Source organism: Sander vitreus, chromosome 4 (genome assembly GCF_031162955.1).
Source record: "Sander vitreus isolate 19-12246 chromosome 4, sanVit1, whole genome shotgun sequence".
Taxonomy (NCBI): domain Eukaryota; kingdom Metazoa; phylum Chordata; class Actinopteri; order Perciformes; family Percidae; genus Sander; species Sander vitreus.
The window spans coordinates 16,127,298-16,152,837 of NC_135858.1; the positions used below are offsets into that span (position 1 = coordinate 16,127,298).

The following is a 25,540-nucleotide window of genomic DNA, read 5'->3' on the forward strand; positions in this document are numbered from 1 at the left end:
AGTTTGTGTGCCACTTTTCTTATGCTTAGAGACGCTCATTTTGATGCCAAAGGTATCGAAATGACATTGTAACGCGCTGTGACAGTTTGATAGAAGAAAGTTCGATGTCTAAGTAGAAATTTAAGCAAATGTAATCGGGAGACCCGAAGCCGACGTCTGCTCTCTTACATCGTCAACCGGAAGTCCCCCTCAGTATCAATTTCATTAACTGATTAGGTAACATGGAAATTAATGTTATTTTATTTAAGGGGCCACCGGAGGAGTTTTGGGACCTTTAGCCAAAAAAGACATGACCCTCCCCTCGCCAGTAAAAACAAATTTCTATCTTTCTTGTTTTTTAACAGTCATGACATACCTGTGCATTCTCATCTGACGCATCATACTCCTCTGTTAGAGTGTGGTGGCCATTTCAGTAGATTTACTCACTAACATTGTTGTGGAAACACAATAAGCATGGAAACTAAATGCACACTTCCTGCATTACTGCATTACTTCAAATACTAAGTTACTCCTCTAGTAAACTAGTATTCACTTGAAATAAAACAATAAAATAGTGAGACCATTCAGCAAGGCACTCTGGGTAACATTCAACACACAAACTGGTTGCTATGGACTCATCACTAGGCTTCATTAAAGAATTTCTAATAAGGGAAGAAGTTCCACTCTCTCGTTACTTCCGGCTTCTGAACTGGTTGCAGTTCCACCAGAGTTCCATATAGGGGGCGCTCACAGGCCAGTGCAGAATGAATGGGACTCTATGGAGCTATACCCCTCAAAATCCACTTTTCTCAGGATATCATTTTTTTTCTAGTAATTTGAATGTTGCATTCCAAAGGGGAGGCTAAGAAAATACACACTGCTGGGTGTTAGATTTTTTTAAAGTGGCTTTTTTGTTCTAAAAAGCCTTTTAAAATGTCAATGACGTCATACACATATACGGCCAGAGATACTGCTTTACGGCAAGCTCTGAGTCGCTTCCTTTGTTCTCTCAAAGCATCGACAACACAGCTGACAGGTTAGGATCTCCCTGTTAATACACGTGCTAGAAAGAGGTTTACTAATGTTTTAAAGACCACGCCGAAATATTCACTCTGACATTCTGGTTCTGCTTTGGATGCCGTCAAGCGGGATCTCCGATCGTAATCAGTCCTTCACTGACCATTCATTAGCAGAATGCTAGCGTGTTATGGGCAACAACGACTCAACCTGTAAGAAATCGAAAGGACACAAGTACTCGTTCATTCAACTTTTGACCTATAATCCATGTTGAACTTGCAAAAACTACAATCAAATCTGAGATTTCTCAACGACAATCAGGCGAAAGATACAAATTTAGCCGTCTAGCTCCATAGAGTCCCATTCATTTAGCACTGGACCGCGATCACCCCCAGTGGAACTCTGGTGGAACTGCAACCAAATTTGGTACAATGGGGCTGAATAGGGAGTGGAACGGCTTTTCGTAGACGGGCTTTGGCTTCATCCACTTCGCTGTTTAAACAAAGTGGAATAAACGTATAAAAGTCCAAAACCCGCAATTAATTAGTAAGCTGACAACAAATGTGGCATTTAGGAAAACTTTATTGCAACCGTGGCACGGTAAGATGTCCAGACTAGCAACAGTCATTTTTGTTTTTTACGTTCTGCTGCTGCCATCGTCAGCCAGGAAATACTTTTTTTTACTAAAGCAGTATATCAAATCAGATGTATTACCTACCACCATTTAATTGTTTTGTGTTATTTAAGATATTTATAAAATATCTGATCATGTCAGACGTAATTATTCCACTCATTTTTTAAACAATGCAATTATCCGTTTTAGCCACCAGGGGGCAGCTCCCCCTGCCCCACAGCAAACTCATGGGTCAGACCCATCTGGTAGCGAAGGAGGGCCGAGACTAAGAGCTACATGGAAAAGTATGCACCAAACAAGCCACTTTGAAATGTTACTGTTTCATGAATACAAAAGTTGGGTGACCCCCCCCCTCTGGACTGAAAAATGTTGGACGAACCTCCCCTCAGCAAAGAATAAAAAGACATGACCCTCCCCTATTTTCCTCCGGTGGTCCATTCCATAAATAACGGTCCCTTACTAAACATAAATGATATGTAAATAGAAGAAAATGTAGTGACACTGACTTTGCCACTTTATTTAGAGAATGAGGAGCCAGAATACTTGCTAGTGAGTCTAGTTGGCTTTGACTCAGTACCTCCAAATATCTTGTGCCCTGGGTGAATGAGAATCTTTATAGATGAAAATAATTCTGCTTCTTTTATTTTCTGGCATGTGTTGTGCACCAATGCAGATCAGGCTTATAGCTGCATGACTTAAGTGTACTGCATGCTGTAAAAGTGCACACTGTATTCCTCTCATTAGAGCCTTAAGAATGATGCACCCTATTATTCTTGTGCATAGCTAAACGTATTACATGGGAACCAACAAAACAAGAGCCAAGCTCTGACAGAGTATGCTCTCCCAAGCACCTAATAACAGCTTTTACAGTTGGTAATATGCCATCCTTTGAGCATGACTGAATGCAAAAACCGATGATTAAAATTCCTTAATTCAGCTGAATATAATGTAGCTGGATGTATTCTCCCTGCACTGAATGAATGTAAGAAGCTCAGTTACTGAAATGCCTTCATTACTAGGGATTTTCATAGTGCATTATCAGTTCACAGATATGCTGCTGGCAAGCTATAATAACATTGTTGGTTGACTGTTTTGTGTTATAAAGCTTTTTTAATTTTGAAAGTACTGCATGTAATGTAGGAACACCATGCAGTTTACAGCCTCATCCCCCAAAAGACAAGCCAGGATCTAAGAAGCTACGGGTCTACAGTGCTGGAAGAGAAAGGCTAGCATCTTCAGGTAAGCTGTGAGCACTGCATCTTATATTCTCTGTGTACGTTGCAATACACAGTATGATTTGGTGAATGTACCATGGTTTAATATGGTAAGATGTTTCATTCTGGTTAACAGCCTCTCCAGATGCTGCACCTGGTCACAGAAAGAGAAGTAAAACCAGGGAGAAGTGCACACCCCCACCCAGTAGGCAAGAGAGCAAGCAACAACATCTGACCATAACAGAAAAGACAAAGCACCAAACAGCAGGTGAGGCTCACATCTGCTGTGAATAGACAGGGAGCATGACAGGAGGAAGCAGCAGCAGAAGAAGATGTGCACTTTCAGATGGTGATGGTTAAAAATGTCTAAAAAGACTGCGAGGGATGGCACAAAAGAGAATAATATGCGTATTGGGTGATATTGGTGTCTACTTTGCATGTTCTGATTTTACCAAGTAGCTCCTTATACTTGAGAAAAATACCTACTTCTACTCTTCATTTATAAATGAAATCACTTCAAAATATTGCATGGATTTTAATGAGCCTCATTTTATGCTGCATACACCATCGCTTTTGTCCCCCTTTTTTAATTTTGCATAGCCAACGTCAAGGCCATTTGCAGGATTTTTGTAGGAGTACCTACTCCTACTCCAGCCCAAGAAATCCCCCCCCACCGCACACACACACACTAACACACACACACACACACACACACACACACACACACACACACCTACACCAGCATTGTCCTCGCAAAATGAGTGCACATGCTCTGAAAGCTCATTTATGGATTTCTCCACAGCAATACGCTCCTTTGCTGCAGCTCTGCCCACAGACGGAACGTAGTTGGTTCATTAATGGTAACGTGGCACATTAAATAAAAGTCAGAGGGACGTCTCCCGAGCCCAGGGTTTGCCACACAGTGGGCAATTAGAGAAAGTGATTATACTGTGGAGAGGTTCAAATGTGCTGGACATGAATGGATCCATCTTTCATTTAAGGTTTTAAAAGATTGTACCCATATATTCAGGAACATAGTGTCAGATATTGTAACATCACTGTAAGATTTTCTGTTTCTACTTTAACAAAAGTGGAAAAGATTAAAACAGAATGGAAGAAATATTTGCTTGGAAAATATGTTATTTTTAAGGATGTTTGGACAGAGCTGTCATTTCATTAGTGACAGCTTTGCAGTAAACTTCTGTTCTCACTACTGATTATGTTGTTTATATTGTTATATTCTCACCAAGGTATTAATATAGCAGGGCTATTAACAAAACCTACAAAAATGTCAGTACGGAAGAAATTAATGTTCTCTTTTGTCAAGCAATGGAATTCATTACAATTTTGCATATTGTTATTATGAATGATTATGTGCATATAATCAAATGAAATTAGAATGGCATTAGTCAAATGATGAACAAATTAGAAAAGGATTTATTGCTCACTGTTTTAACGCCTGCTGTCTTGTTTTGGATTTTGTTCTATAATCTATTATTTAGATGAGTGTAGATGCGCTCCTGCCAAGGAAAGTTCAGGAGCTGCTCCCACACCAGCAGAGTCTCTCTCCTGCTCGATCTGTCCAGGTTTGTCTTGTGACCTGCAGGTCTGGAGCAGCTGGGAGAATAATGAAGGGTCAGAGCCCCAGCTCACTCTGCAAGAGGAGGTATTCACTTTCTCTTCCCAGCCACACTTACCCAAACGAGGGCAAGGCCAGGGTGACCAGGAGAAGATGGAGCTGGGAAATGATCAGGTTCAGAACAAAAGTGGGAGGCGGTATGAGGCCCAGCCTGAGGATGACTTTATCGGCAGTGAAAGTGATGAGGTATGTCTGCTTATGGGGAGAGACACATGCACACTGTACTTTAAATGCACACATTCGAAGTGCATCTTATGGTATTTTGCTATGACAAAATGATAAAAGCTACACTAATGACCACCTGCCTTAAATAAATAAGCAAACTTGTGTTACACATACACTAACAGTATGGACAAACACCAGATTTCTAAAATATGTTTTGTCCTTTTTAGGGATGTATTCTGATTTGTGTGCTCTAATTTAATCTCAATGTTGTAGCAAAGATTCAGTGTATTATGCTATCCCATAGTATGTCCAAAGTTTGATTTGATTCAGTTTATTTTGATTAGTTGCCGTTTACTGCAGATTCAGAATAACTTTAAAGGTCAGTGGGGTTATTTATCATCAGATAATGTATTAATAGTTCTGAAGTTATAATAAAGAACATTTTTCTTTATGCTGAGCAGGGAAATTAAAGAGTTGAACTGAGTATACAGATGACTAACTTCAAAGGAATGCTAATTGCTCTTACTTATTTAAAACATTATAGCAAGTTTGATATTTCAGACTTAAGAACCTCATTGTGTTGCGCAACTGATTAGTTTAGTTTTAATTAAAAAAAAATGCTATTAAAGTAATGTATTCTATGCACCACGTTAAAGACAAAATCCACCCTAAAACACAATAACCTAAAAAAACAGATACTGTAAATGTCTGTTGCATGCATTTGTCAAATCTGATGTTTGATGCTGCATTTTTAATTGCTTTTGTTGATAACATCCAGAGAATGTAGCATTACTGATAAGGTACCAAACATAGACAACATGCAACTGTGTCAGCATATTTCCAAGGTTTTTGTAATGGAGTCGAGAGGAGAAAATCCTAGTAAATAAATAGTAAATGTCAGGCTTTAGTATCATTAACTCAGGGTTTTTCTTAAGACTCACTGTTATCCACTGACATTCTGTGCATGTGCAGATGTGCATAGAGGAAAAACAGGTGTAAGTGTAAAACAGGTTATGTGTTCTCTTTTCAGGTACTATACCTGCAGTTTGAGATGTGATGTGTCTTTAGATTTTGCATTATGTTTTTGTTTAAAGAATGTTTTTTTTACCTATGCTGAACATGCACAACCTTTTCATTTTCCTTGGCTGCCATTTTACATAGCTTACAAGCCAAAAATAGCTTATTATTAGCATATTATCAGCAGTGCCTCCTGGTACTACTTCCCAAAACAAACAAAAAATGAAGTACCTGTTTTTGGCAAGGTAGGGAGAAATCGTATGACACACACACACACACACACACACACACACACACACACACACACACACACACACACACACACACACACACACACACACACACACACACACACATTGTAGACAGGTTTCCTTGTTGAAAGCCAAATGATCACGTAGTTTTTTCAAACACTGCCCTAATAACGAACTATCAAAACACTTCTAAAAGTAACCACCAACCCATCAACCATACGAAAGTATTGTCTGGGCTTTAATTAGCAGAATATTGTGTGCATTGTACAGCATATTTTCTTTCTCTCTTACTGTCTCATTTTTTTCCAAATGAACTTCTGTACTCTGCTGTCTTACTGTAACTAGGACAATTCACTTGTTGTTGCCATGCCTTTATCTATGTAGAGCCTATAGAGTTAGTTATTTTCTCCGTCCACCTATGCATGTAAAAAAAAATACAAACAAAAAAAAACACCAATGCAACTTTTTAGTGAATGTCCATCTGTATTCTGGGAAATTAACTGATATCAACCAGCTGAGGTTGAAAAAAAATGAATTCATACAAATATTTCATTCCAACAGTTCTCAATCAAATAACACTAAACGTGTCTGATGTGGGTGTTTAAGGTAGCACTTTTCCAAATTAACACATTAAATTTAGCTTCCATCACTTGAACTATGGCTAGAGGGTGAAGAAAGAAGCATGTCATTTCATTATGGGAAAGCAGAGTAAGCAATTGGGTCCAGTGCAATGCACTCTAGTTTGAAACTACCAGCAGAAAGAAGGGCAGTTTTATGTTTTCTGGCCTCCCACTTACAACTTTTCTGTGAGATGGTCATTTTGGAAGTTCTTCAAAGGGGAAAACGAGAGCCACACTTGTTTGCAATATCCAAAGAAAACACCGTTTTTCTAAAAGGACACAGTGACTATTTTGTCAGGTATCCACAAAGATCATATATTGGATAACCAAAACTAGATAACCAGATGTGGTGGATACATATTGTCGGATACCTAGAGTTATTATAACATCTTCCCATAGGGCAAAACTGACAAACATCAACTAAGAAAGTTCATTAAAGGTTCTCTGTGGAGTTTTTGACCTCTAGTAGCACTAGGGAGCTGATTTTTTTGTTTTTTCCTATGAGTAGGTCTCATAGCAAAAATATTGATGGGGGGATGTGAAAAAGTTCACAGCTCAGTGAAGTTATTAATGAAATCCATCAATCCAACAAAACTTGGTTATTAAAATGATTAACAGCAGGATTGTTGGTGTACCTTTCAACACAGTGCAAATGAGGAGACACAATCACCACATGACAACTGCTTGCATTGAAATTAGTCTTTAAATATAGCTGCAACACCGCATTTCCTGTCAGGTCGAGAAACATTGATAGAATTTTGGAAGTTTGGAGGGGCGGACTCAATGAGAACTGGTGTACTACTACTATTTTACTACTACTACTGTATTCTACTATTATATAACCAGGTTTCAGTTAAAATAATAGCATCCAGATTATACTGTATAAATGGTGCAACTGGGACACAATTGGCATGTGGGGTGGTCTCTCTTGATTCTGACATCCCTCATGTTTTAAATTCTCTTCAGGCGGGGATTCTAAGTTTTCTCTCCTTCAGGGTTTCTGGTGTGTTGTGTTATTTCTTGTCATTTTGATTGCTCTTGTCTCTTGTCCTTGACAGAGGGAGCAGAAGGTTGACACAGGAAGTACAATCGATTTGAGATGATGAACATTGTTACTCTTACAGACAGCCCACCTGTTTCTAAATAGTCACGTTGGTGTTAGTTAGCCGTGTGTTAGCATTCTCTTGTTGCCCATGGTAAAGTGGTATGACTTCCACACAGCCCATTCACCTCTACATTCACTTCTAATCATTGGATCTTAGTTTAATGCACTGCAATATTCTTGAGAAGTTTGTAAAAGCTAACTAGCATCAGCTAATCTCATCTTTTCAGTCACTGTAGTTTACTTAAGTGACACAGCAAAAGGCTTGTGCTGTTTGTAGACCATGCTTGTGTATTGCTAAAGAAGTAATACAAGTGTTAGGGTTGTAGCCTTCTATGTCCTTCATAAATGCATCAGCAAAAGAATGTAAGCTGAGCGAAGAAAGCAGGAAGTCATTGACTGAAGATATGTGAAAGAAAACACATTAATCTGTGTTAATGTTGACTTTCAAAAAAAGGTTGTGTACATCAAATAGTCTTGTGCATGCAAAAAAGGCATTGTAACCATGTTGGAGGCCCAGGAGTCCAACACCCCCAGTGACTGTGCTGTTTCTTACACTCAGTTTGACTAAGGGGCTTAAACAGAGCAACTGACCATTCTTTTGAGCCCCACACTGTCATTAACAGTAGTAGTAATTGAGACATGCAACATATTGGAAAGCCATGGATGCTAGCGTTGCTTAAGTAGATGTACAGTGTAAAGTGTAAGACATTCAACACAGGTTGTGAGACACAGCCGCAGCTTTGCATTGCTAGAAGCTTCAGCTTGCTAAGCCACCATATTCTTCCAACCTGGCTATAGTAATAAATCAGACTGTGGTTAGCCATCTGACACAAGTTGGCCTGATTTTGATTTTGATTCATTTATGGCAGATTTCTCATTTCTCAACTTGGAGCAATATTATCTTTCAAGGTGTTGCATCAGTTTCATGCAATTCTTTTGAGCTAACTTGGTTCTTAAACATAGATCAATATTAAAACAAAACAAAGCAATAATAACTGAAAGAATGGAGTATGCAGTAGTATAGCATCTGCTTTCATGACACGTATAGTCAAATGCTAGCTAAAGAGCACATTGCTACATGCCCTTAACACACAGGCTAGCACACACTTATACACACACACTGCAAACATACCTGCTCACAGCCACACCCATATAAGTTCTTTCAATAATACATGTAGTTCATTGTTTATTCACTTGGACTTATGAAAATGATAAGTCATTGAAAGAAAAGAGAAAACAAATAACATATGGAGGAGGTGAGATTAAAAAATCCTCAAGAGGCTTATGGTAGCCATTCACCCCAAAAACAAAGCTCAGAGATGAAAGAAAACGCCTCGAAGAGAAACAGCAGAAGAAAGAAATAAAGAGATGGAAAGTGCAGTTCTGAGGGAAGCTTCAAACTGTTTAATTTATGAGAAACAATATCTATATTATGACTTTAAAAAGTGTAAGTGTGCTGGCAATCTGGCTGTAAGTATATTCCGCAATTGTGATCCTCGTGTGTTTTATGGAGAATGACAAAGCCTGTGTGAAAATTGGGAAGATATTACAGCAGCTTGTGTTTAAAATTTGGATTTCTCTTTTGAAAACAGGGTTAATCAAAATATATCACAAATGTAATATATATATATATATAGTTAAACTAAGATATTAAATCAAGTAATCAATTATTGGTTGTCAACGTCGGTGTTAAACTGTCGAGATGGTGCAGATTGAATAATGCCATTAAAGGAACACTTCATCCAAAATAAAATATGAAACATTAACCCCTGTAGTCTTAAATATTGGCTCTGAAAATTTAGCAGCTTTCTCTTTCGTGGACAACGGCAGCTAAAGTCAGCTTTGATTCGTTAGTTAAAATGGATTCCAGCTGTGACCCAGTTTTACTGCAAAGACAATGTTTCAAAATGTCCCCAGAATTTTTTCTCCAGCATCACCATGCTCTGTCCACACATATGCTCAGTTTGGTCCAAAACAATCATATTTTCTTCAGTTTGGCTAATTTCATGTGCCGCCAGTCTGTGTTTATGTACATGCATCTACAGTACTACACTTACATGAATGTGGGGTTCTAAGAATGGCCATTTGGTTTACTTGTGTTATCGGTGACAGAAGTGGTTTTTGCTGCAGGATTTCTTTTTTTTAAAGTTTCCATGGACGTTTTTTCCCCGCTATAAAACGGAGTGTTTGTCATGTAACCTGATTGGTAGGCGCCACATTGTGAACTACATCACTGTGTGTTAACTTTGGATCTGAAAGTAAGAAGGATTAGCAGACTTAAAAAGAATGCCATTACCCTTTTTAAATGTGAGGTTAATTTAAAGCTAAGCCACCAACACCTGGTCAATCCCAATGACTGTTTGCCGTCTCACTCTCGTGTTTTATGAAAGCACACATCAATCGTGTTCAGGTAACATTAGAAACCGTCTACCGTATACTCTTTGCCATGACTAACCATCTTTTTAACAGTGTTTTTTACAATAATTTTAAATCAACATTTCAGGATAAGAGCTACACCACGTTCAACCCAGCTACTCCAAGATCTCCCAGTCCATCCTTGGATGGGCAACTTGAAGTCCATCCTGAATCTAATAACATGGACAAAACAACACCAAAGGAGCTCAGTCCAGCTACTAACGGTATGCAGTCTCCAACCAGTATGAGAGCTGAATCAGCTGGGATCGCCCCCACACGCTGCCTCTCACCCAGTGCGACACCCAGCAGACAGGAACCCAAGTGTGGCCCACGTGGATCAGAGGTTGTGAACCACGTTCTGGATGAGAACAGCAGTGTATCGCTTTCAAGGAGACTCCTGCAAGAAGTCAAATTGGACTACTCCACACAGCACAAGGTACTGCTTCTATCTACAATTTTAACAAACAATAGGCCTCATACAGACTTCTATGGCTCTATGTTTTGCGTGATAGAGAGACAAGCATATAGATTTACAGTACATAAACATGAAAAGAGCAAGAGAAAGCACACTTCTTAGAATTGAGAAGAATTAATGTTTTAGACAAAGATGTTTATGTCACAAGGACTTTGAATTACTGATGTCTGTAAGTTTTATGTCCTCGTGAAAAGATCGAATCTGTCATGGTCCTGCTTTGTTTGCAGAGGCCTTTGGACTTTTTGTAGGCAATATCCTGTGTATTAGACTGTGTGACAGTATTTATTTAGTTTCATTTACTCTTTACTCTTTACTCATTTACGATTTAGTGTTTTGGGGTTTTCTGTTTCATGTTCCTTGTTTTATTAATTCATTTTCTGTGCTTGCACTATGTGTACCTTATGTGTCCTTGGAGCCCTGCCCAGTTTGTCTTCCCTTGTACACTTGTGCTGTGTCTAGCCTCTTCAGCCTGCCTTTGTGTTGTCAGTCCTTGTTGCCGTTGTCTTGTCACCCAATCAGTGTCCCCATCCTTATTCCAGTTCCCTGCCCACTCTAGCTCGGCCTTGTCTTGCGATTAGGTACTTGAAATGGCATATTACGTGACATGGTTAAGCTTAGTTTGAGACAAATAATTAAGGGCTGCTTTAATTTAATTAATTCAACTATATAATCAATGCTATTTTCAACAATTTGTTGTTCTGGATTACTCATCTAAAGTGTTATTGTCATATTTCAGTCACATGCCACTGCACAATGGTTGCGTTACTTTGGAAAACAGACCTAGGTTGCATCCCATGGCAATTAGGAACATGCCAGCAGTTGGGAAGCAACTCTCTCTCTCCCTCTCTCTCTCTCTCTCTCTCTCTCTCTCTCTCTCTCTCTCTCTCTCTCTCTCTCTCTCTCTCTCTCTCTCTCTCTCTCTCTCCCTCTCTCTCTCTCTCTCTCTCACTCTTGTTAACTGTCCTTTCACTTCCCTGATGTTTCCCTTCTGTCTGTTGGTTGCTACAATGTGAAGAAATGGAATTGGGGCCGGAGGTTTTATTGACAACAACGAAAAGCAAGCATGCTAAGGAACTGAACTAAATGATGTGTGTAACTTAATTCCTCACTCAGTGACAGACTTTTCGTGTTTATAGGACTGGCCCCCGCTATGCTGCGGTCTAGCCAAAAAAAGTTGAGCATCTAGAAGGCTCAACCAAAGATCGAAATATTTTTGTCAGGAGTTGTTGGAGATCACATCACAATAAAAAACAGAGTGAATGTTTTTTGTTTTTCTTTGCCCAAAATTGATGACTGCAGCTTTGATAGTTTGATTAAAATACATTGTGAAGTGTTTGTTTACAGTGACTATCATTGCGTCCTCAAGTCTTCAGTAGATGGGCTTGGCTCAATTCATTTCAAGCTCTGGTGGTATTCTGTTTAGCTGTCTTTGCTCATGGTAATATGTGATCACTGCTGATTTGGACAGTGATGGAGGACTTGAAGTAAAAATGTGTAATGCCGTGCTGAGAAGGATCAGACTACAGTCTGCTACAAACTGAGGTTGGCCGCTGCTCCAGTTGAAAAGATCCAGGATCAGAGGATAGTCAACTGAAGCGATCTCAAGGTCTGAAGGGAGATCTGTCACTTGGCTGTTGCTTTTTACATTTACGCAACTCACTGCTGAGACATGTTCCAGCATCCTTTATCAGTGCAGCGCTTGACGACTGATTTGTGCCGACTTCAGCAGGCAGCATGCAGTGAAGGCTTTGACTGAAAGGTTGTCAGAGAAATATGACAAGGAGTTTGTTTCCCTACCTGCAGCTCTGGTTTATTGACTGCCATTAATTCAACACCAAGAAAATGCCAGGCCTCTTTGCACAAATCAAGTTAGCATAGCACTCTCTTTAGCTTGCTTAGCCACTCTAAAAGAGGGTCAAAACAAAGAATTATGTCCAGCACTGCCTTAAGCTCGGTCTCGGACTACTGTCTGCTGTTGTACGATTTACTCTACTTTGTTGTGGATCAAGTGTGTATGTGTGACTGTGGCAAGTGCAAGGCATTGTCATTGGGATTGCTTTCAAATAAGTATTTTCTTCTTTTTTACAGGTGAACGTTCTAAAGGAAGAAGACAACACACTGAAGCCTGTTGACTCCAGCGATAACAACTTACACCTGCTTAGCAGTCTACGAATGCATGGGGATGATGATGACGAGCTTCGAATGCTGGCAAGTCTTAAAAGGGAGCAGGAGGAAGATGAATGCAGAGCCTCGGGCCTCAGTGCATCTCAGATCCACCACTGTAATGTCAGCATCAGCATGAGCAGTGATGATGCATCTACATGGACCCACATCTCTATGGTTTGTACTATCATCCTTTGCTACAACTTGATCTTTTATTGTTGATTCTTCACTAATGAGCAACACTCATGTGCTGCTCATCTACTATTTACAATCATTAGTACGTTGTCCCTCTCTCTATCTCCTCTCTGGAATAATTTTTTTGACCCTGGTGGATCCTCTCACTTGTTAATTTCCATTTCAAGACCCTAACTTATGCCACCATGAAGTACTAATGCATCTCTTCCTCCAGCGTGTTTTCTGCATTACAAAAGATTATGGAGATAGAAACACATTAATTGGCCTCTTACAGATTGTAAAGCACACTGGCATAATATCCACAGTTCCCCCCCAGTGACTAAAATGTATTTAGGTCATTTGAAATGATCCCCAGAAGTTTTTTTTTAGAATTCAAAGATGGTATAGTTTGCTCTTGGCTATTGAAGGTCATTTAGATCAATGGTCTATTAGCATAAGCACATATGCACTTATGAAGAGCGAACACTGCCCTCTCTGGCCCTACTGGGTCCACTGTAGGATCCCCAGTGAATATAATCATTACAGACGCTGGCGTTATAGGCCTGTTACATTTCTGTACATGCAGGTATTCATGAATGTACTGAGATTCAAGCAGAACACAGTGAATAGTAGTATTACCGCAGGGATTATCATCTCATGGTTCCTTTTAGAGGACACAGAGATGTGGTCACCATTAAAAACATGTATCTTTAGACCATACAGTTAGTACAGTTGTCCACAAGGACAAGATGAGATTTACATTTGATTTAATCAAACCCCAAAGTGATGTTTACCGAATCAGCTGCAGCACTTTACAATTATAAATTCTATGGCAACAGCACCACCATCAGCATATTAAGAAAATGCTTTGCCAAAAATAAAAAAAGAGGAAGAGACATACAGAAAGACATAACATTATTTTTTCAAATACAAATCTAGTTATTTGTTGAGACAGTGTAACAAATACAACTTTAAAAATGATCTAATTTGTGTCTATGAAAGATGAAACCAAGAGATGGTTTTGGGACCTAGGAAGAGAATAGTCACTGTCTGGGGCTGCTAGAACTGACAAGCCGTTTCATGTCTCTTGATGCTATGATTCAAGTGGCCCTGCTATTGCCATTTATATTGTTGCTGCTGCTGAAACTACTGTACCAGCCCAGACATAACTTCCCCCCCAGGCAATTGTATGCTATGCTTCGGTTACTCATTTGAACACAAAATAATCACCTTGACGATTGCATGATTGTGTGAATCTAGATTTCAGACACCTTTATTTATATATATATATATATATATATATATATATATATATATATATATATATATATATATATATATATATATATATATATATATAAATATACTGTATATATTACATTACATATTAAAATCTTTTTAGTATAGAATACTCATCCCTTCCTGGCTTGAAATGTGACCGTTTCTTCTTCTACTGACAATGAACTCCAGTGAAGCTGTTGAATAGTTAGTTTTGACATTAAGGTGAGCTATCAAATACATCTTGTGATGGGATGAAATGTTTAACTTGTATTAATAAAAAACAATGCATTACTGATGGGAGCAGTGTAAAGGATTACATCCAATCTCAAATGTTTTTACTAAACTAAATGACAGAATATGCACTTTAAACATTAGACTGGATAATTATCCAATTTAGCTTTCCATATAAAGATGAGGAGACAATTCTTCTGCTGTCTAAAATTCTGCCAGCCAGTGTTTGTGCCTATACATTCACTGCAACATAGCCAATGTCCTGAGGAAGAGTTAAGTAATTGTACAGTGACAAACAACTCCTTTCATAAATCAATACATGTCCTTTACTTTACGTGTCACATCTAAACAAGTTATATCCAGCAACACTTATGTCTTCATTTGAACATTGGCATTGATCCATGTTTCTGTGGGGATACAAATGTCTGGTGTAGCTTCACTAAATAACACATGCACAAAGAAGAAGGGAGAATTATTAATATTAGATGTGTTAGGAGAGGAAATAATATTAGGAGGGAGAGTAATGATAGGTGTGAGACTGGGTAATGTAATACTGCTCGGCCTGCAATTTTGCTTGGGCAGTTGATGGGGGTGTATAATACTACCACTATATACCACTATAGTGGGCTGTCTGGGCTGATCCACCAGCAATCACCTGGAAACTGCCTTGATAAATAAGGCAGTAAGATGGATGTTAAAAATAAATGATCTGGCACTAGCACTGTTTGGTTGAATAAACAGTCTGCCAAACAGGTCTGTACAGCCCACAAATGCTGTTGCAGAGTAGTTTTACGAACAAATGTTTTAATTAAAGGTTTTCTGCTGAGTTTATGTCTCCATAGCACAGGGCAGGCACAGAAATTATTGAGTCTACAGCAATGCTGATCAGAGACAAGCAGGGCTCTTTTAGTTTTTGTGATTGTTGTAGCATCATTTGACCCAGCGTGCAGGATAACAGATGATGCACAGGCATGGATATGTAGAAGGGGAGGGATAGTGTAGCTTGAACACCGGGATAGCTAAATGTTTGAACATCAGTCAAGGAGACTGGTCAAACAATAGAGGTGCCAGCTATAAGAGCCAACTAGAAGTTGGGCTGTGTTGAGGACCTAGGCTTAGCCATACCTGGTGTGTAGCGACCTTTAAGCCAATCCTGTGTTTTTTTCTGAGTCTGTGCAGCAGATAGTTTTTCAGAAAAGTCATCACATTGAGTTTGCAGCTACAGGCAGCCAGTGCTGCTGTGTTCACTCACTGACACATTTTGCTGTTTATTGAAATTATATTGAATCAAGAGGTGATCAAAATAAGTAATGTACTTCTGGTAGCAGCAGATGCGCTTCTTATTCTTTTGGACCCAGGCGTTTCCTTTGATTCTGTAGTTCATGCAAGTTTAAATGACCATTTGAGGCACTGGGTTTAATATTACACATGGAGTACAGAAATGGTTCAGTTTCTACCTCCCCAAAAGAATTTTCTCTATCACCCGACAGGCAACTCATCATCATCTGTACATATTACCTGCAGAATTCCACTGGGTACAATTTTAGGTCCTGTCTTATTTTTAGAAGAGGATTACATAAAGAAGGCACTGGAGCGCACAGATAGCTCAAATTTACTTAAGCAATGCAAGGACTACAGCTTCAGCATGACTGCTTCTTCATCAACGTCATGTAACGTAATAGCCTTTAAACAGGCACTAGATTTAAATAACCTCCTGAGGCTATAATATGGTCTTTAGCTTTGACAAGATGGAGAGGGTAATGCATTTGTGTTTCGTACAGCTGAATATTACTATGAATTGAATGTGAAACCATTATATTTTACCTTTCTCATACTCACAGCTCACAAATAATGTAGCTTTTTGTGTTTTAAAAGGCCCCAATCACAAATACCACCCAGCTCCAATCATTTGTCACTCCAAAATAGTTAGAGAACATCTACATTTCTGAACACATTTAATGATTTTACTGATCTTTTGATCTTGGTTTGTTCACCCTTCATTGTTCACCCATGTTTTCTGCGTCTTGCTGTTTTCTGCGTCTTGCTGCACTTTTTTTAATTATTTTTCTCTTGTTGTTTGCCAGAAAGGCAGTGATCTTCCATACTTGCCAGTTAACATGGCATTTAACATAGAAGAGGTTGTTTTTTTTTGTCCTGACCTGAACAGGCTGCATACGGATTTTCAGAAACTGTAGAAGCTTTAAGATAAATTCGTCCTTGTATAGGTTTTTGTGAAAATGTTCCTTGTCTTGTTTGCTCAGCCGGGCAGGGTTGTTGCAGGGTTGTGTGTCTGTAGATGTCAATGAGGCATTGTATGTGATATTGGGCAACTGAGTTGATGTTCTAGACAGTGATCTCTCCATAAAAGACATGTTGCTCCCTGTGATAGTTTATCTAAACATACACATTTCCTGTTGAGAGACAACGATCATTTGTCAAGCAATGACGCTTAAATAGTAGTCTGATGGTGGTGGACGCGATGGCCTTCATTACCGGCCTATATTGAATGAAATAGGTTGTTCTGCACCTATACAACATTTTCAATCTTGAAGTGCTGTGAGTGTGCATTATATTCTTTTTATGCCCCAACAGATCACACAAGATCATTTTTTTTTTTAACTTAATATAGACAACTGAATACTGATATTTTTTGGTTACATTTTGTAAGGCCTTGAAGTATGAGTATTTTGCAACATTTTGTAACACAACCTTTGACTTTTTCCTTATATTTCTGATCCAGCCAACTAATCAGGGTTACCACTATCAGAAGGAAATGAACCCCCTCCTGCAATCAAACCCCAGGTACGTAAGCATGCATCACACACATTTGTAGCATAAATACTTTGCTGAGCTTCAAATTTGTTATAAGATGTACACTACAAGACAAGGCTGACAGTTTAAGAATAGAAACAAAACTCTTGTGTCGTGATACCACATATTTATATTTGTTACTTATATGTTGTGCATGAAGGTCAGGCTATGAATCATAGAGAGTCATTTTCTTTAAAAAGAACTGACATGCTGTCTCCAGAAACCTAACAACCCAGTACCTTTGCATACTATGGTATAATATATGAATATGAATATTTCCTGACAGAAAATGACCTTATGTAGCCTATTATTTGTATTTTGCTGCATGTACATGAAACTTACCCTAAAATTCATAATCAGATGGTAACCAGTGACTGCAGAATTAAATGTCAACTGTCAGATAGATATGCAAATTAGTATTTTTTTCGCTTACAAATGAGTATGAATAAATTGAGAGTGCCAGATACAGTAGTTTTCTTCTCCCTTAACTGCTGTTGTCATTTTCACAAGTACATACCTTTCATAATATTCACAGTTTTCCATACTTTCAATCTCACATCTTCAAAACATGGGGGAATTTGTGCATTTTTAAACGATGTAGCTATGGAAGCAAACAGACTTACACATTTGACCCTGTTAGCCTCCAAGTGACAGGACAGCCAACCAACTGCAGCATTGACTCCTATATTAACTGAGAACTGATATTTCAGGAGAGAAGCAAAAATGGGGACTTTTCTGACCTGCTCTAATTCTCACATTGTTGGCACAACACTCACAAATTCCACCGTGCGTTCAGCAGGTTCTCCTAGGAGTTACAGTCTTTGAGCTAATAGCAGGAGTATGAGAGGTGTGCCTCAGCTTAATCTCTGTGAAATGAGCTCTCTAGACAGGAATCACTTAGACCTAGGGTGTGGACTATTGTCTCCGCCCTCTGGCAGTAAGAGTAATTACACAAAATCTGTCGACGTGCTTTAGAAAAGTGTCATTTTGGTCTCTACCCCCTTCCTGCCTGTCAAGGCAAGGGTGTAACTTTGGTTTGAAGTGTGTGTGTGTGTGTGTGTGTGTGTGTGTGTGTGTGTGTGTGTGTGTGTGTGTGTGTGTGTGGGGGGGTTTGGGGGATGGGGGCACAAAACAGGAGGTCTGGGGGTCCTCTGCCAGAAAAATGTTTTCGATTTAAATCCCATTTCCTGCATTTCTGCATACATTAAAGGGACTGTGGTGATACAGAATCCAGAAAATAATTAAGTTGACCATAATGAAATTATGCCTGAAAGAATAGTACTAAACTATGTATAAGAAAAATATGTCTTACTTTCTTTATTGCTTAAAATAGTGGCCAATCACAGAGACTTATAAATAAAATAATACCAAACTAATTGGAAATTGGGGGGGGACACAAACAGGATTTTGAAAAGTGTGTGGGGGGGGGGCATGTCCCACCTGTCCCAGTGGGGATTGGGTAATACAGGTAGACTGACATACCGTGGAACCAATCAGAGAGCCAGAATAAGCATCTGCGCTGTGAAGAACTGTGTCTGAGTGAGCAAGTTTGGTTGGAGGCACTGATGTAATTACATTGTTGTGGAGTTAATAAACTACTAGTCTTACCGGATGTACAGTGAGGGTAAAGCCTGACATCCGGAGCGTCTCTCATGTGTCAGATAGGCATTGAACTCCCGTTCTACTATCTCCACTATCTTTTTTGCAAGGGCACCGTTGCTGCATCCGGAGCTTAGCGCCGCCCTAGACGATTATGATTGGTTTAAAGAAATACATACAGCCCAGAGCATTTTTCCCCCTACACCAAATGTTAACTCGTGCAGCCAGACCATACTCCATCGCTGACACGGTGCTGTGGAGATAGGTCTGGCAATGTGAGACTAATAAACTACTCATTCCACATCTTTCATACATGATTGGTATTATTTAACTTTTAAAGCCAGCAATTCAGTTTAGTGTCAGCTTTTCAACAAACCTAAACATATTCCACATCTTTCATTCTTCAGAAATTGCCCTCTAGTTACTAACTTATTATTGTGTTTGCCAGATTTATTACTGGCAACTTTATATGACACTTTTTTTTAATCTTTTACATAACTAATGTTAGACAGACAGTGGTTCAAGTCCTTAAAAATCAAAACCAAGGGTTAAACTCACTGCTGCATCAGGAGTCATACAAGGAGAAAAACATCATTAATGAAGCAAAGGCCAACTTCTACATGGCAGGAGCCTCAGTAGTTTATAATGCAAAGCAGCCACGAGACATCTTCCACCTCGTTTTACCTGCCTACCGGTTAAAACCAGACTAAAGTTACATTTCTAACCTCAAAAAGAAAACTTATTGGCGAATTGGCTTATTTTACTTGAGGAGGCAGCATTATTTAGTGCATCCAGTATCAACTTCAGGCGTATACAATGCTAAGAAGAACACATACATTATGTAGCCCAGAAACCACCAAATGAACTTGGAGTTGACAAAGTGAGGTGAGAGAAAGTGGGTACATCAAAAAGACACCACCTGAAAATATGTTGTGCGTTGAACATTACAGATGGTTGTTGCATAGCAGTGAAAGAGTATCTGGGAGTGAGATCTTTTCTTTATAAGAAGTTAAATGGGCTTCGTAGTTTTCAAGACGAGATGAAATAGAATTATGTACAGTGTAACCCTAATAGACATTTCAGTCGGATCAGTGTTTCTGTAATGCTCATTCGAGGGAAAATTGCTCCGAGTTAAGGCTTGAGTCCAATAGCTCATGGAGGCAGGTTTAATATGTTGAATCAGAGAAAGAGTTAGAAGAAACTCTGTAATGCTATCATTAATAATACAGTATCACACATTACCATCTGGGCAGTATCTAAAGGATTACAAGCGCTGTATATCCATCTCAAGACCCGACCATGGCTACATATGGATGGATCCCTTGTTTCACTTCGAGGCTTGTGGAGACCCTGCATCACCTCACTGAGCCCTGTCTCTGCACATCTTCATCTCTTTGTGGGTGTACACAACCATGCAGCATGTTACAAAACAAGACAAAGGGATTGCATCATAGGTCCGCTACTCAAATTATGCAACCACCTCCTCTCTGACACTTTTGATGCATTGATAAAAAGCGAGGTAGCCTGTTGTGAACATGTGTGGACTACCATGCATTTACTTTGTAGATATTTTCGTATTTCAATGCTAACATGTTTTGGGGGCTGAATAAACATCCAGTAAGGATATGCTGTTTGATTGAATGTCCACTTAAATTAATATTATTATTGAAAGCTTCCTCAAACATACACCCTGATTTGTCTCACACAGCACTACAGCATCCACAGCTGTACTACTGAAATTAGACTTAGAAGCACGCCTTGATTTACATATCGGAGGGGCAGCTGCACAGGATTTATTGTTGTGTTTTTCTTTTTTTTCTTTTAGGCATCGCATTCTGAAACACCCTTACAGTGAATTCTATCATGGTATTATTTGAGCATCTTGGCATCACTGCAAGGCTTCCTCGCTGTTGAGAGCTACAGTTTTCTTGACAGCTAAAATGCTCCTGTTGCTGTGCTTAATGTTGGCCTTTTCTAGCATTTTAAACATTTTTTTTTTTTAAATTTCATTTTTAAATTTTTTTATTTAACATTAATTCAATTGTTTTTACAATAAAGACAATTAGGAATGTCAGTACAATTGCCAGGATGTCATACAAACTGAGTTTGGAAATCTTATAGTCAGTATATTTCACTGCTGTGCAAAACAGTGTACTCACTCAAATTAAATTAACCTAATGAATTCCCTTTATCACAAGTATAATGACTTGAAAATCTAAGAATTTAATCACTCTTACCAAGTTCCTTTTAACAGTTTGAAGTCCAATTTGCAGCTCTGTAGCAGAGGCCTTTGTCCTTGAAAATTGCTTTCATTAACTATTGTACTATGTTTCTGCCTATCACACAGTCAAAGGGATGTTAGAGTGGGACAAATGCCTTTGTTAGAAAGAAAAATCAGAGCCTCAGTTAGTAGAGATAACGTTCTTCATCATTTTAAAGGCTTGAGGTTAGAAATTAAAAAATATCTAATTCAGGCTTAAATGCATGGAAAGATGAGATGTGAATGATCCTTGCATTGCTTTTTTATTTTCACCGAGATGGATTTCATCTATAGTAACCATAGTGCTTAAACATGTATGTGTAGGTATATTTCAGATGTTATTTAACTGAAAGCTGTGCATTTTGCTTTTTACTATTTCATACAGTTGTTACCATATTTCACACGAGAAGGAGTGCTGTTGTACTGAATGTCATGATATCTGGTAAAACAGCATTAGCTTCCATGTGAGATTGCTTTTATACAACAGTTCTACAACACAGACTGTGTCAGCTCAGTCTTCTTAGTCGATGTTTAGCCTGTATTCAACTAGCAAGGACCACACCATCAACCAGATACATTTGAACCATTTAATGAAGGAAGATGATTAGAATGCGAGGCATGAAGTTGCCGATATGAGAGACGGGAATTTTCTTGTAGTCATCAGTTGACTTGACGTTGACTTTGTTGTGGGGAAGCTTCGGTAGGAAGTGAGAGCGGATGAGAGGAGAGGGTTAGGTGGTATTTATAGGAAGAGGCGTGTTTGAGGTGTGGCCCTGCTCCTGAAACTCTGCTAAAGGTGTGGACACACAGAGCCGATAATCAGCCGTTGGACAGTCTGGCGAGGTCAGTGACTCGAGTCTGTTCGGTGTGTTCCGTGCCGTTGTCCGTCCGAGGGGCCGTCGTCCTTCATTTTGGCCGATTTGACATGTATGATCGACAGGGCGGGCACTGCCGGCAGTCGGACTCAAATGACCTATCTGATTGGTAGAGTGCTAACCCGGAAACGGGGAGCGGAATGAGCGTGACTAGAGTCTCTCGAAATCTGACGAAAATCTTTTAAACTGACCTTTGTCGATCTGAAATGAAGACAGATTCAGCAACTTCTCGCTTAAAATTTTTTCAGAAACACGTTTTGGTACAATATCAGATCGTATTCTGAACAAGCCGCCACGACAGTCTGTCTTTGAATTTCGACCCACGTGACGCGTTCGTCCTATCAGCTGCCGGTTTTCAGTTTTGGGCGACAATACAGATTAGCGTCGCCTGCTATTATGGAGACGTATTACGTCTCGTCGCTTTGGTGTGTTCCGAGGCACTTTTTTGACCAATTTGGGGAGACTGATCAGCCCAACTGCCTTTTCTGCCAACGTTTGGCTGTCGGCTCTGTGTGTCTGGGCCTTAAGTAGCTTCAATATATATTGTTAGGTTATTGGAACACTTGTAATGTGGAGTGATACATGTATAGTTAAAACCCCCAATGATGGGGCGGCCTCTAGCTCACCCAGTAAGAGCGTTCGTCCCATGTTGGCTGAGTCCTGCATCAGCCCGGGTTCAAATCTGACTTGCGGCCCTTTGCTGCGTGTCATCCCCCGTCTCTCTCTATCCACTGTCACTATAATAAAGGGAAAAGCCCCAAAAAATAAAAAGTCCCAATGATGTTATACTGTATATCAGCACAAATGCTTCTTGCCCACTCAAATTACTTGGTTGGAAATAACTGTTTTACAATTATTATTTGACATACTATCAAACAGTTCTTTGAGGTAGCGTCATGTTTAGTATTTTTACTCCACTTGTGCAGTGAGTTCCAGATACCATATCACTAAAGATACATGTACCTACGTTAGTGTAGCATTTTTTGTAATAATGACAAGGAGGATTCATTGGCACCCAAACAACATCCTCTTAAGTCTTCAACAGTAAAGTTCATCAGAGAATGTACTAGAAATGCAAATGTTTTGAACGTAGCTTGCTGAAAGTATTAACATGTCACAATTTTAGTTTAGTGAACATACTATAATGTGGTTGGTGAATGTACTCCTTTATTTCAGAGGGAGTGACATTATCAATCATTGATAATGAACGTTATCTGTCTGCTGTCAGCTTAATGTTGTACAGAAGATTATAGTCCCTCATTAAATATGCTATGATGTGCACTAATGAGATGTTTTAGTCCAAAGGCAAAATATGTAAATGGATAATTGTGGAACTGATGTATAGCCTCAAATTATCATGAATTCTGTTTTACATATGAATCTTGCAGTGCTTCCATGAATCTAATTTATTGTGGCATTGTTCCTCTTACTCCAATCTGTTGCTCCGTACTAAAAGAGCAGTGTTGCACTTACTAGAAAATGTTTGATTTATAGTTATAGCCTGTGTAGCTCTCAGACGGGGAAGATAAACTCATTTAGAGAAAAAAGGAAGTCCTGCTCTCACAGACACAGACAAGGTTAAGACCTCTACTCTGGGCCAGAATGTGGACACTTAGAAATCACAGCTTGAGTCACGATCTAATAAATGATCCTTCAGGTAAAACTGAGGTGGCGAGTCTAAGTGTGCAGGAGAAGTAGCTCAAGGACAATGGAGGCTAAGATGGGTTTCTGAGAGCACACCATGATGGGACTTCGTTGTTAAAATGTCATATGGAGGCAATTTGATGTGCGTGGTACAGTAGTATGGTGTGTGTAATGGCATGTGTTGTCATGACTGTGTGCTTTTATGGTCTTTTCCCTAGGGAGTGGATGGATGTGCTCAGCCCTCCCATTATGCCTCCCAGCCAGCAGAGAAGGTCAGGCAACACATGGAACCATTTGGAAGATCTAATCAGAGGTACAGTAATCTTAATTTTGGCCCTTCTGGCCCCAGACACCCTTTTATGTCCTTTAAAGTCAGGCAGACAGCAAATAATATAGTGCCTTAACATTAACCACACTAATTGCACAAATGCATACTAACAGAAACATTTACCAGTGTCAAAGCTTCCACCCAAACGCTGCACTCAACATGGTGAGAAAGCATGTGACACTGTATCTAATTAAGGGTTGAAACCCATGAGAGTGGAGCTCTGTCCTCCACATAACTTTATAGGTCAAAAGAGACAGGCTCATTACAGGTCTGTACCCCCCAAGACACATCGGCAAGGTTAATTGATGAAACCTTTTCAGTTTACAACATCATTTTTAAACCTCTTACACAATGTGTCTAATAATTAGTTTTCATTATCGTCGCCGACGTCCTGATTAGATAAAATGTTCCTCCAGGAGCATTCCATAACCTTTTTAGCATTTAACTGCCTGTCAATTTAACAGCTAAATTCTCGCACTTTAAAGTAGTGGGGATTACAGGGAGTCTCTTTACATCTTAATAATGTGGTACAGAGAGTGGGTGTCTTAGGTCTAGATTGATGAGAGAAAAAAATATCAGCGACAGAAAACTTTTAAATCCACCTGAGTCTGAAGGTCACCTCACCATCCACACTTCTCATTTCATTCCAGTACCAGCTGACAGAGTAGGCCCTTACTCATATCTGGCATGGCTATGCTACTGTACATAGAAAATACAATATACATTTTACATTTACAGTATGTATTTTGTATCTGTACAAACTTAATTGATTTGAAATACTGTTGCACTTCAATGTAGGTTTAGAACAATTACTATCAAGTGTTGCAGGTGATCTTCTTGCATTATTACAGGACGGGATGAGTCGGTGAATGAAGAGGAGAAGGAGGATGAGTATTTGAATCTGCTCTATGATCCATGCCTGAACTGCTATTTCGACCCAAAGACGGGGAAATACTATGAACTAGCTTGACTCAATGCTTAAGAGAATCTAAATTAATGAATCAGACAGGGGATGAATGGCGCCATCAATCTTTTTGATGCCTAGCTTATTGTTTAGCAATGAAAACCCCATTCACAAAAATCTTTCCATGTTGCTGCTTTTGTTTCTGAGAAACTAACAGGGGCTTTGTGTCTCCATGAATAGTCATGTTAGCGTGTAAGGGAGTGGAACTCAATAAATCAGATACATGCTCTTTGCAAGAAATTGAGTAGTTGCCCATTCAGCACATCTGGTAGAAAGCGTCTTTTCAGAAGTTTTGGCTAGCAAATTAACATGTAAGCCTTTTGAAAGAACATCCTGGAGCTTCTTTTTTACCAAGATGATTTCTGAAATTTATTTCTTTCCTGTATGTTAGTATTACAGAAAAGGTAATTTTGTTCTTTATCATAATTTGTTAAAAACAGATATCCAAAATATATTTATGTGTGTATATATTGTTTGAATTAAACATGAACTGAAGTGACGTGTTGCTGATTTCATGTGTGGATTTTATTCAAAGTGTCCTGGTTGGACAGAGCTTGTACAGTACTTAGCCCAACAACAAGCAAAACATATAAAAGATTCTTTATTTTGAATGTATTTGTAAAATTTGCCAAAGTTAACGAGTATCCCTTGTTGTAATAATTGTATTCACATTCAGGTT

At 39.1% G+C, this 25,540-nt stretch overlaps 1 protein-coding gene across 2 annotated transcripts in view; it reads left to right on the forward strand.

The window, feature by feature from the left end:
* cfap20dc (CFAP20 domain containing) overlaps positions 1–24,867 on the forward strand; it is a 38,207-nt gene extending 13,340 nt beyond the window's left edge. The window contains exons 10-17 of one of the 2 annotated variants that reach the window (XM_078247464.1): positions 2,771–2,869; positions 2,981–3,112; positions 4,347–4,669; positions 10,145–10,492; positions 12,620–12,871; positions 17,121–17,182; positions 23,788–23,882; positions 24,749–24,867. In XM_078247464.1, coding sequence (XP_078103590.1) covers positions 2,771–2,869; positions 2,981–3,112; positions 4,347–4,669; positions 10,145–10,492; positions 12,620–12,871; positions 17,121–17,182; positions 23,788–23,882; positions 24,749–24,867 — 1,430 coding nt within the window. The remainder of the gene's footprint in view (positions 1–2,770; positions 2,870–2,980; positions 3,113–4,346; positions 4,670–10,144; positions 10,493–12,619; positions 12,872–17,120; positions 17,183–23,787; positions 23,883–24,748) is intronic. The other variant, XM_078247465.1, reaches the window with a different exon arrangement.
* The last annotated feature ends 673 nt before the right edge of the window (positions 24,868–25,540 follow it).